General features: G+C 38.2%; 1 protein-coding gene across 3 annotated transcripts in view; it reads right to left on the reverse strand.

Annotated features, from left to right (window-relative positions):
- Positions 1-302: 302 nt before the first annotated feature.
- TEX15 (testis expressed 15, meiosis and synapsis associated) overlaps positions 303-12,617 on the reverse strand; it is a 77,311-nt gene continuing 64,996 nt past the window's right edge. For 2 of the 3 annotated variants that reach the window (XM_025215959.1, XM_025215958.1), the window contains exons 8-10: positions 11,986-12,044; positions 4,818-5,956; positions 303-2,838 (exon numbers count right to left, since the gene is read on the reverse strand). In XM_025215959.1, coding sequence (XP_025071744.1) covers positions 2,801-2,838; positions 4,818-5,956; positions 11,986-12,044 — 1,236 coding nt within the window. In that variant the 3' untranslated portion in view covers positions 303-2,800. Of the gene's footprint in view, positions 2,839-4,817; positions 5,957-11,985; positions 12,045-12,617 lie in introns of those variants that run through there. The other variant, XM_025215960.1, reaches the window with a different exon arrangement.

Here is a 12,617-nt window from a genome sequence, read left to right on the forward strand (position 1 = left end):
CTCATGTAGACACACCCACAGCGGGCACTACAACTTTGTTTTTCTGATTGAATTAACGGAAAAAGAAAATATGCTAATATGGATGAGTTTTCCAGAAGTTTCAGTGTAAATCAGGGGCTTATTTTAACAGCGTCACTATGGAAAAATGAAACAAAAGAAAATGCTAAAAGACAGTTGGCAGTCTCTTGCAGTATTTCAAAAGGAATCAAATATCCAACCATATGGCTTTTGATACATATTGTAAGAGTAGGAGTAGAATGCAACAAAAATACTTCATAGCAATCATTAAACACAAATATTTTTATTGTTACTAAATGAATTACAATAAATGACAAAATCTACTTATTTGCACCTTCAAATATGCAAAGAAACCCATTGTAAAAAACTTTGTATTATAAGCCAAATAACTGGCTTCAATGAAATTATAGCTGAGATCAATCTGGCCCAATGGGCAGAGAGGTACAGCCCATATCTGGTGTCCTTTCAAAACCAAAGGAAACATTTTAAAGCACCTGGGCATAGAAGAACATTTTAAACATTCAGTTTAGCACAAAGCAGGACTCTACCTGATGCAGAGGTATTAAAGAAATAGAATTACTATACAGAAAAAGCGCAGATAGAATGGGTAGAGTAGAAGTAATTGCTGAGTTAGAAAAGAGGCATTGGTACTTATTAGAAAGGCTCTCTGTTCCTCTACCTATCAGTCTCACTTTTTTTTAGGGTGCTAAATATACATCAAACTAAGATTTTAGTTTGTTAGAATTACTAATTTTTGTTGGATTTAGGTATCAATTTTTGTTTCATTCCAAGGGAATAGTTGTTTTCTATCTAATAGCAGTACATTTCAGCTACTATTTATTACATCATTTCTAAAACACCCTATTCATAATACACTTGTAGTAAACAAACACTTGCAGTAAACCAACAGATAGATACGTATAGTCTATCACTAGCAACTGACAGATATTACTTCCAGTCTGCTGTGTGTGTTGCACAAAACCATGAGACATTTAAACACTTATAAGGGTCTATATTCCTATCAATGTAGAAGTCCACTTCCCAATAATGTCAATGGAAGTTTGCATGTACGTCTCAAACACTGTAAAGAACAATCCAGGGCGTAACTTGGTTCTTAGATATGGGGATTGTCATATCAGTATAGAGTGAGATCACCTACAATGAAATTTGGCATAAAGCAGAGAAACTGATAAATGGGTTCCTAGCCCCTATGTTTCAAGTTGCAAGAGGGTGAAATCCTGGCTATGCTAAAATCAGTAGCCAAAATGATATGGTGAAAATACGGCTAGGACTTCACCTAGAGTTCTTGCTTGTGATTTTGATGATAGTGATTCACTTCTCTTGAACTATATTAATCTTGTTTACTAGGGTACACAACACTTCATAACAATACTGGTAACCCTCTTCAGTAAAAAAATGACTATCACAGATCCCAAACATCTTATATATGTAGCACTTCACCATACGTTTAAAATGTGCTTTAAAATTCTTGTTTTAACGTGCATATTGTCTACACAGTTGACATTTTTGCAGTTTGAGACTTTTAATAGTTATACCAATGCTAATTATTTCCTTCCTATTTGCTACAATATAAAAACACCTGATTAATAGAAATACAAATATAAATATGCACGGATAAATACTTGTAGTGTTCAGGTGCTATTGAAAAGACAGTGATATTAAAATTTAAAAATATAGTACTTAGAAAATATTTTAAACAAATTTAAAATTACAAAAATAAGTAATTGTTGCTTAAGTTAAAGTATTCTAACTGTGCCAGCCTAATTGTAAATAAGCTATTAAGCTATGCAAATGTTAATATAGAACAATATTTGGATTTAAAGAAATGTTAGTTATCTGCATGTCAAATTCAATGAAGTATTAGCTAAATTTTACAAAACTGCTAACCAAGAAGTCAAAGAACCAAACATTCTTTAACACTAAAAAAAAATTAAAAATTAACGATTTTGGTACAATCCAGGACAGTGACCTAGCTTAGGTTTCATAATTAAGTCTTCCAAATCAAAAAGTCAGTTTTGTGCTAACACCATGCTCATGAATTCACCCACGTACTTGGAAATGAATACTTTGCAAACCTTTGTTCTAAATAAATATTTAAGCTAAAAAGCCTAGTCACACTTAAAAGACAGAGTTTTCATTTTATTAGAAAATGTCAAATAAAGCCTTTCACATCACAGCAGTAAGGGCTTACCCACAACCTAAACAGTAGAGTAAAATCCAGAAACACAGCAGCACCCAGTCTCACTAAATTGTTATATACTGAGTATTGCCACAGTGGTAATCAGAGGAGCAAGCTATACTCCACAGATGATTAACCAGTTGCTTACACTGTCTTCTGCACAGAAGAATCAGACTGGTTAAGCTGTCAGAGACACAAGGAAGTGAGGTTAATGTGGCTTTAGGAAGTTTGCCATCAGTTCATTAAGATCTCAACCCACTGATGTAAGCATCAAAATTCCATCTGACTTCTGCGGTACAGGTGCATGCTCTAAAATGGAGAGCAGTTTTTTTTTCTAATACATCCATAAATTCAAATTGTGTCGCCTATTGAGGTAAACCGTTACACTTCAGAATGTTTTGCAATGTCTGTATTGTGTTTATTTAGAAGCAAATGTAGTTTTGGTTCTTGGACTAAATATCTTGGTCTAACGAAAATAAGTTTTGGTTCTTGGACTAAATATCTAATTTTAAATACCTTTCATAAAAGCTACGATTTACAACAGCAACAATGCTGAACTGAAATATAGTCTTGGAGTCAGTTTCAATATCCAGGATGAAAAGGTGTCTGCTGCCAGGGAGCTGGAAATAGATGGGAAAACATACTTGAGAAAAGTTTATGACATAGTAAATATAGATTTCTTCTGCCAGCCTACAAAATCCCCATTCATCAATACTTTGCACTTGTACAAAACTTTCTAAAGTTGTGGCAGCATTCTAGGGTTCTGGGAACTAGGAGACCTTGGTCCGAGTCCCCTCAGACTGAGAAGCACCTACATTCCAAGTTTCCCATTTGCTGGACGAGTGCAGTCTAACCAATGGGACGTTGTGTAAAGGTGGGCACTACTCCACCTGTGTTTCTGAGTTACAGTAGTTGCAGGTGCTGTGTATTATGCTGGATTCAGTGCTGACTGGAGAACTAAAGGAGTGGAAATTTAGGCAGACTTTAATTTTCTTCTCAGCTCAGATAGGGATCACAGTGGGGCTTAGATAAGAGTTAGATACCTAGCTGTTTGAACTGGATCACTTCTGAGAGTGATTACAAGCTGAAGTCTATGGGTGACATTCTATTTCCATTTTATGGCACAGATTCTATTTCTATTTACTTGTCTAGTCCATTAGACACCCTGAGTACCTAGGGATATTTTTAGGCCAAAATTATGCAGTATTGTAGCCATGAGCTGGGATATTCTGGATCACTTTTTGAGACTTAGGTACCTAAGTGGCTTAGGAACACATGCTTCTCTGAAAGTCAAGGTAAAGTGCTTTTAAATCATTGCAGCACTTAAAAAAAACAAAACAAAACAACTTTACCTTATCCATTAGTGGCAACAACCACGTATCATGAATATGAAACTGGAACAGCTCACATAGTAAAAGAATGAAAGTAGTACTATTGAACAGCAGGGAATAAAGATCATTCTACTCTTTGTCAAACTAGGCATGTTTACATCTCAAAAGCAGTGCTATCCCAACATACCCCCACCCCCACCTGTGTCTGTAAGCATCTTCCAAAGCTGGAAGTACTCTAGTGAGATTGCTTCAAGGTTAACCACAGCAACTGCTCTCAAGCACACCAAAGACCAAAGTCTTCAAGAGCAGCCACAGGGGGATACCCTGGAGTACTTTTATCAATCTACTTCTGAGGTTGGAGCATCTAAACTAGAGCAAGCAGGCAGAACAGTTTCATCAGCATCTGAAAGGGGACATGCCACTACTGCAGTGTAAACATGCCCACGTTCACTAATGTAGCAAAAAAATCTCTTCTAAACCAATCCCAGCTTTGAACTTAAAACTTTCAAGAAAAAAAAGCAGCCACTTATTTACTGGGGAATGGTAGCGGGGAGAAATGGTCATCTCCTCAGTCCAATTTAAGCTGCAAATAAAGGGTGGGTGGAATTGAAATGGTAGGCAGGCATTGTGCCAACTCTCTATGCATTTAAGATGAAGCGCCAAAATACTGAAGATATATTAGCTTATTTGCTTTCTTTTCCAGGGTGCCATTAATTTGTGCATTACAACACAAGAGTTTGAAATGCTACAAAATTAGAAATGTTCAGCTAGTCCGAGCATCTAGTTACTGAAAAATGCTTTATTAACTCTTTTGATAAAGACTTGATGCAATGTGGGATTCATATTTTCAACATCTAAGGATGGAAGTACTTTTTGCATTATTCAATAACTACTCACCAAACTGATTAAAAGACAGACTTCTATAATCCGAAAATAAATTGTCACAATGGATGAAAACAGAAAAGGCGGTAGGGATTTAAACATAAGAAAATGTCTACTGAGAATGAAAGCATGGATAAAAATATTCCAGACTTGACTAAATATATCTAAATAAAAAAGGTTATACCACATCTTCCATACTACGTTTAAATTTGGTCCCAAAAACCATCTGAAAATCATTAGGTCAAGGTGAAGAGCTTAGTCTATTTGCTTTCTCCAAGGCTAAGGGATCACAAGAGTATCCCTATTTAAACACCTTAAGGCTACTGCTACAAAACCGTACTCAAATAATTTGTAGTAATTTGTAGTAATTAAGTATTTACACTTACTGCTAGTCCAAACAGCTTCTGAGGATGGTCCTGTACTGGAAGGATATACCAGGGGAACTTGTGACCAGGGCTGATTTACAGTGTAGTGTGCTAAAGATGGCATTTGAGAGCTGTAAAGAGCAGGCACTTGAGAGCTAAAATGTCCATGTACTGGATATGTTTGAGCCATGTTAGGCTTCTGTGGCTCCCCCTGAGAATAAAACATACTAGACTGTACATTATACACAGTACTTGCAACTGCAGATGTGCCAAAATGAGTAAACTGTTGCACCCCGTAAGACGTTATTCCCTGGCATGTCTGAGTAATTGAACTGCCACCATTGCTATTGTTCTGATAGGAAGAATAGTACCAAGAATAATAAGGATAAGATGTCCCATAAGTATGCACAGAAGAACTGTGGACTGGGGATGTTAATGGAAGTTCATTTTGAAAAACGTCTGAATGTTCCACAGGACTTCTTGTTTTATTATTGGAAGGTTGTTCTAAAGCAGAGCATGCTGATTGAAATGTTGTAATTTTATTTGCTGTAACCTTTGGAGCACCTGAAATATGAACAGACACTTCGCTTAGACCATCAGAGTTGTCATGTTCCTTTTCTTTTCTTTTCGGTTTTGTAGATAAGTCACTGGTTGCATCAAATATAGGCACTATGTTAGACTTAAATGGATTTCCTCTAGTATCTGACTGTTGGGCATTCTGTTCATTTTGTTCATCAGATACAGCAAAAGAATTAGCAAGAGGTTTTGGTATTGGGGTAAAAGAAGATTTTTGTATTGAACATGGAGAATTCTCAAGAGATTTCTGATGCAGTAGGTCTTTTTCTAAAGGTAAACAACCATCTTCACACTGCTGATGTATTCTTACACTTTTGTTAAGATTACTGTTGCTTCTGATCATGCTCTTTCGGTCTCTTGAGTTCTGCTGACTGGCTAATCCTTTTGAATGAGCAAAAGAGCTTTTTGAAGCATATGGTGTAGATTGAATACGTGAAGAACAATAAGCAGCTTTCAAATCTTTTAAATATAAAGGTGAGTTGGGCAATTGGTTTTGCACAACATTTTTAAGACGCATCTTGTTTTTATTCACATTATCCAATGAGATACCTTTCCCATTTTGGCAATTAGCTCTTCCATTTTCTCTAAAAAGAGAAAAAACATAATTACATACTTTTTACATCCATGTTTCCTTTTTCTTAAGTTGGTAACACAAAATATACATACATATCACTACCAGGTGCCTGTAGCAAAATAACTATTTACAAGTGAAAAGCATAGAAATATATCTTTGCATTTTATCATCTAAATATATGTGGATTACTAACTCATTAGTCCATGTGCTTGTATAATATTGGAATGTAATCTCAAGGTATATTATTTCAAATGGTTCAGGCACACACTCATTATTATAGGATTTTTCTCAACATGAACATTATTCCAGAATTTCCTACATGTTGTTAAATGCGTCTGTCCCATGTGGGTCAGAAATATTCAACCTGAGCAATACTGAACAAAACCATGCTCTAAATGTGCTCAACCTTCAGACCATGGGCCAAACATGGCTGCAGAGGCATTGCATCTGGACTGCGGGGCTCCCCGTAGGGCAAGAAATTTGGTGACAGGGGAATGGTGGCCATTAATATGGTCACCCTCTCCCATGCCTAATTCCCAAACCCCAAGCCCCATTCTATTGGTTGCAGCCAGGCCATACCTCCTCCCCTGCATCTGGATCAGGGCCAGGCCACATCCCCTTTCCCACCCAGCTCTGCAGGCCAGGTTTGGGCTAGGCCATGTCCCTTCCCCGATGGGGCCAAGCCATGTCCCCTTTCTCTGCTAACCCACTCCCTCCCTGCACAGGGCTGGTTTGGAGCCAAGTCATGCCCCTTCCTCCCCACCAGAGGCCAAGCCACAACCTCTTTCCCCCAAGATGCTGGGCTGCAGCTGGGCTGCCCTCCTGCCTTTGCAAAGCTGGATAGTGCCCACTATGCTGGCTCTGGTGCCAGATTGGGACCACTGGCAGGATTTGGCTCATGGACAGATGGGGCACTGCCCTTCTGGCCTACCAGGAAAAAAGTTGAGCACCGCTGCTCTATATCACACACCTCACTGCGTCCAAGGGAGCCAGGGACAAACACTCTTCTTATTGTTGGCAAGTGGAACCATTCTCTTTGCTCCCATTCCATTCCACCAAGAATGCAGGACAAATGTCCAGTCTCCCTCCCACTACATTACAACCTATAAAATTGTTGCATGAAAAATAAAATTACCCCAGAAGAGTGGAGTTTGGCTGTTGTTATGTCTTACTAGCCAATTCCCCGTCAAGAATGACAGGATAGGGCAGGGGAAGGGGTTGGGATGGAGTACTACCACCTAACGCCCCATGCTACTGCTGTTCTGCCTCTTACAGGGAGCAGGGTGGGGGAGCAGAGGCCAGTGCTGTTGGCCTTGGCACCCCTACCCCATCTGATCCTCAGTGTGGTTTGGGAATCATGGCGGCGCTCCCCCATGCTTGGAGCATTCTGATTGGCTATTTCCATCAGCCAATCAGAGCGTGAATAAAGTGTTATGGGCAGACAGACAGACTTAGGCTTTTATAATATTAGAATGTTACAACTGCCTACTTTAAGAACCAGCTGAGTTGCTGACCTGACCCTGTCAGGGGCCTATAGAACAGTAACAATGAATACAACATTAGTCATGACTTCCCTTAATTACAACCTAATTCTTACAAATATAGACTATGAGTAGGATCCAAACTAGTTTTAACTATACTGAAAGTTTGAATAGATTGTGTTATTCTGTTGTGAAGATCTGTGGGGACAAAGGAAAAAAAAATGGAGACAGAAGCTAATTTTAAAGGGTCCATTTTAAACTAGTTATAACTCACGCCAACCAGAAGAATTACTCAGAATGTTTATAGTGAGTCAGTGCTATAAAGAACCACTGCTGTACGTTTGGGGAGGATACACTGTTTTTACATATGAAGTTAAATACTTCAAAATGGAATTCAAAATGAAACTGCATCTATGGGTTATAACAACAGTGTCTCCAGAAAGTAAAGGGTCCAAAGGATGATATTCTATGTCTGGCACAGCCAAAATGTAAAGAAAGGCATAAACTGCAGCCAAATATCCATAAGATACCCAGTACATGCTTTCAGTATACCATACCACTGATGTACTAATTATACCGCTTCTTAAGTAGACCCACAAATCAATGTTAAATTAATACATGCAAATTCTTTCTTAGTCATCTCAGTAGAGCAAAATAGACAAACTAAAATCTCCCTGTTTTACTATCCAAATATCCCTCCCAATCCCTGATGGGTTCTCTCTTTCTAATGTGGGGGTGCACACATATATCACATGTATATGTCTTTATGTATCACATAATTAAGCAAAGCTGTGCCAACCTGCCAACTGCACTGTACTAGACAGAGAAAATGCCTTTTTATGCAGCACAGCCCATATTTTTCCTGGTAGGGAAGATTAGCATTTTGAAAGATACTGACAGACTAGGATTGATTTTTTAATAATCTGTTAAAGGTTTTTTGTTATTATTTATTATTTTATTATTGCTGGAATTTTGTTCCAATGTTTTCATATTAAATTAAATAAATCATTATGAATTAAACCAGTGGAAAATAAACATAACAGAAACAATTTGGGGTTTAGTGTATAGATAAGGAGAGTGGGAGTGGACTATCAGGGCTCATGTTCTCTTTATATATCATGGGTGACTGGTAGAGACTAGAGCGTTCAAACTCAGAAGAGATATTACTGGGATCAAATTACCAAGTTCCTCCTTTGGCTCAGCTGTCAGTATAGCAAGCAAAGTTCCTTCTCACATGCTTATTGTGGAATCACCACTTACGTTTCCAAAATTAAAGCTGAACTGAGCTTGGCAATTAAAGCAGAGAGACTAGATTGCCCTTTCACATATATGAAGAATACAATGTATCCTCTCCTAAATTACAGCTGTTGCAATTATCCTAAAACACAGCATTCTAATCCCTGAAAAACTTCATATATAATAGATCATAGAGAAATAAGGCTTGAAGAGACCTCAAGAGATGGTCTAGTCCAATGGTTTTCAACCTTTTTTCATTTACAGGCCCCTAAACATTTCAAATGGAGGTGCAGATCCCTTTGGAAATTTTGAATGGAAGTGTGGATCTCTTTGAATGGTAAGTGTGAGTACTTACATACTTCTGATTGATCACAGTCATCTTTCATGGAGCCCTTAGACAGTCTGTGGACCCCACAAGGGGTCCACGGATCACAGATTAAAAACTACTGGTCTAGTCTAAATTAAGATTAATCCTAAAAGATATCCAGACAGATTAAGGTATGGGGAAAAAAAACCTGTTACTGTATGTGAACAGCCTTCCCTTTGCTCTTTAGTGACTAAAAAGGAAAAAAACCCAGAATATCTAATGTGTCTTAAAGAAATATTTTAGGGTAACTGGAGGGCATAAAAATTAAAATTCTTTAAACATAATCATGTGGTTATTTCATGGAGCCATTGCAGGGCAAAATGTATGCCAGTGTCCTAAAAATGCATTTCTATATCTTACATATTTTATTTCTTTTAAAACTAATCTTAACTCTGAATTTCTTGGATGCATAGCATTTTTTGAGGATAACTGCAACACTGCCATGTCATAGTTTACCATGAATCACCAGTGTGTATTCAGAACCTTCATTCCATCTCAATATTCCTTTTTTTGAGAGAGAGCGTTTAACAAAATATGGGATAGGTGAGTCTTTCAGGATAAAAAACAAACAGTGGCTATCATTACAAAGTTGGTATTAGCTTCACCTGTCCCAAATGCTGAAGTCATGTGTTGGCTTCAAAAAAAAATCACAAGAATGTTTGCAATACATTTTGAGTTCTTTTATTTGCCTTCTGGTTTTTAAGCCCTTAAGGGGTCATGTGTTCAAGCTTTTCTCTGGAATCCTGAATTCTATCAGTTTACTTAAAAAATGAAGAAGAAAGTTGAGATTCGGAAGTAAATAAATGATTTTAAGAAGGAAAAGCATGAATTATCACAAGACTCACTATTAAATCACAATAGTTAATAACACTGGTCAACCACTACCATATTACAATGTCTAAGATCCTGCATTAATTTCCCATTTCCATGTATGAAACAACTCTATTATAACTATTCATCAACTACTTTCTATTTGCATACATTTAGATGTCTGGTTTCTGTTTCCTGAATTTTTAATAGCAGTACATAAAGTTGGGTGGATGAAAGAGGCGTGAGCCCTGGGTGCTGCTTAAGGGCGGCAAGGGGGTGCCAGAATGGAAAGAAGGGCACCTCACCCTCCCAACTGTTATGTCTGCCCTTGGAGACTCCAGCCTGGCAGCAAGAAGCAGCACCACAGGAATGTGTGTCAGTCAGTGCAGGACACAACAGGAAATGTAGTTCTGTAGGGCCACAGTGGAGTTTGCTGCTGCTGGCAGCATTTTTTGCCACCAAAAACGAAATAATTTTTTGCCTGTTTGACAGAAGTGTCTGTGGCAAAAAAATGACGTGACATCTCCCTTTAGTTGCAATGTGTCAGCTGTTGCTCCTATGCATTGCCCACTGTTGGAGTCAGAAGGCCCAGGGGGAAGGGGAAGGGAGGACTGCCTCAGACCAGTCCTGGTTTGTTTACTAACAATTATACTTTAACAAATTTAAACTTTGAATGAAAAGTTTGGTGAGAAGTTACAGTTTTCATGACCACAGGCTGAGGAGAGAGAGCTTTCTTAAGCGTTGGGCCAAGACCATGGAATGAACACCTGCATGAACTAAGACCATCACAAATAACCTCCAGTTTTTGCTGCAAGTGCCAGCTGTACTTCTCCAACATAAACACAGAATCATAGAGAAGTAGGGGTGACCACTGGAGGCCATCTAGTCCAACAGCCTGCTCAGGGCAACATCATCCTTATCTAAACCATCATAGACAAGTGTTTGTCTAACCTATTCATCCAAACTTCACAAATAACTACTAGGCACAATGTGTAAAACATCAAAAACAACTTAACCTGTCACAGATAAAGCAAAGGGGTGAGGGCACTTGTCAATGTCCTGCCACCGCAAGGATAGGAAGTAGTTGTTAAAAAACACTAGAGAGATCCAAGGAACAGAACCATGACCCCTGCTTCAGAGACACTGCATTAGTTTGACCTGGCTCATCCAACATCTGTATAGATCGTGTGCTTCAGCGGTGCTTTTTGGCACTTTTATGTAACAGCTGATTCAATCAGCTGTTAGCTAAAAGTGCCAAAAAGCACCGCTGAAGTTAGCAATCTATAGAGATGCTGGGGAGCCAGGTCCAACTAACACAATGCTTCTTGTGGTAAAGTGCTATTTTGTTTTGTTTTCCATGTCTGTTAGCAACTGAAGAGTTGGGAATAAAAGAAACTGCATAGTTGCACAGTATCTCACCAAGCCATGCTAATATTGATGTGTCATCTACAGTGAAGTAGTATTCACAAGAGAAACATCTTTAAGCAATGACAAGATGTCATATTATGAAAACTCTTAATAAACTCATTTGACACAATAGCCCCTCTTCTCCATAGCTATTCTCCAGGGGCTATTGTTATTCACCATACCTATTCTTCTATTCTACTTATTAGGTAGCTAAGTGGATTTAAGCACTTAGTGATTTTATTCAAGTCCCTGAAAATCCATTAACGCATCAACTTTTGCAATACATTGTCATCTTGCCCTTAAGACTGAGTCTCAAAAAAGCAGTAAGGTGAAGGACCCACACACCTTTATTGTATGAACAGTTTTTCAGGGTCTTGAGCAGGGTGGTATGAAATCACTGTTACATACCTAAATCTACCTATGTGTTTAACAGAAGGAATAGGATTTGGCCCTGGTAGCTGAAAAGAGTTCCATCAACTTTGATATGTTACTCATTGCTTTCCCTCTCCAGCCTCTCATGGCATCAGGCAGTGCAAAAGGGCATTTCTGGGACAGGTGCTCTATTCAGTGCATTTGAGAACAGCTAATCAAGATGCTCATGAACTCTACATTAGCTCCCCAACAATGAAAAGCAAATCTAAAGCTTCAGGATGACTAAGGGGAAAACATGTCACTCTATTCCATCACCAATTCAGCTTTACTAAGCAAATGTTTCACAATTTAAAACCCTTAGTATACCTCATATGGCTGCATATTTTATTTTCATCACTGTTTTTTGCTGCCACTGAAACACCAACCTAGGAGAAAATGGACAGAATATATTTGAAATTCTTAGACTTGTAATACAAGTTATGTTGTGCACAGCATTGTCATTAGCTGTTTTCTAGCATATCTTTATTTGAATGAACTAGTGAGAGGAAGAAGGAAACTTGTCCTGTGGGCAGTTTTATCCCATAACTCTTCACTCCAAGGTTTTCTGCAACTTTCTCACATGTGACTCACTGTCAGAGAAAGGCTAAACTCTCTATCTCAGTGGCTCAATGGCTTCACCTAAGATGCCAATTAGTATGACTTTTCAGACTTGCCACTGAGTAGTGTTATGAAAATGAACCAAAAGGGTATGTTCATGACACAAGCTATGAGTTAAAAAATGATAATATTTCATTTTACTGAGAGAAGATTTGTCTCCTCTTCAGGTACGCAGCCCAAAGACACTTGCCTTTGTAAAGCATCTAAAGTAAGTTGCCCTGCAACACTGACTTGCCCACAAATAAGATATTTACATGCAATCTGGAAACGGACACCCAATTAATTATGCATGGCAAATAACAAACAGTTCCATGCTCTTGAAAGTAATTTTTGGAGACACA

This window comes from Alligator sinensis, unplaced genomic scaffold (assembly GCF_000455745.1).
Source record: "Alligator sinensis unplaced genomic scaffold, ASM45574v1 scaffold1546_1, whole genome shotgun sequence".
Lineage (NCBI taxonomy): Eukaryota > Metazoa > Chordata > Crocodylia > Alligatoridae > Alligator > Alligator sinensis.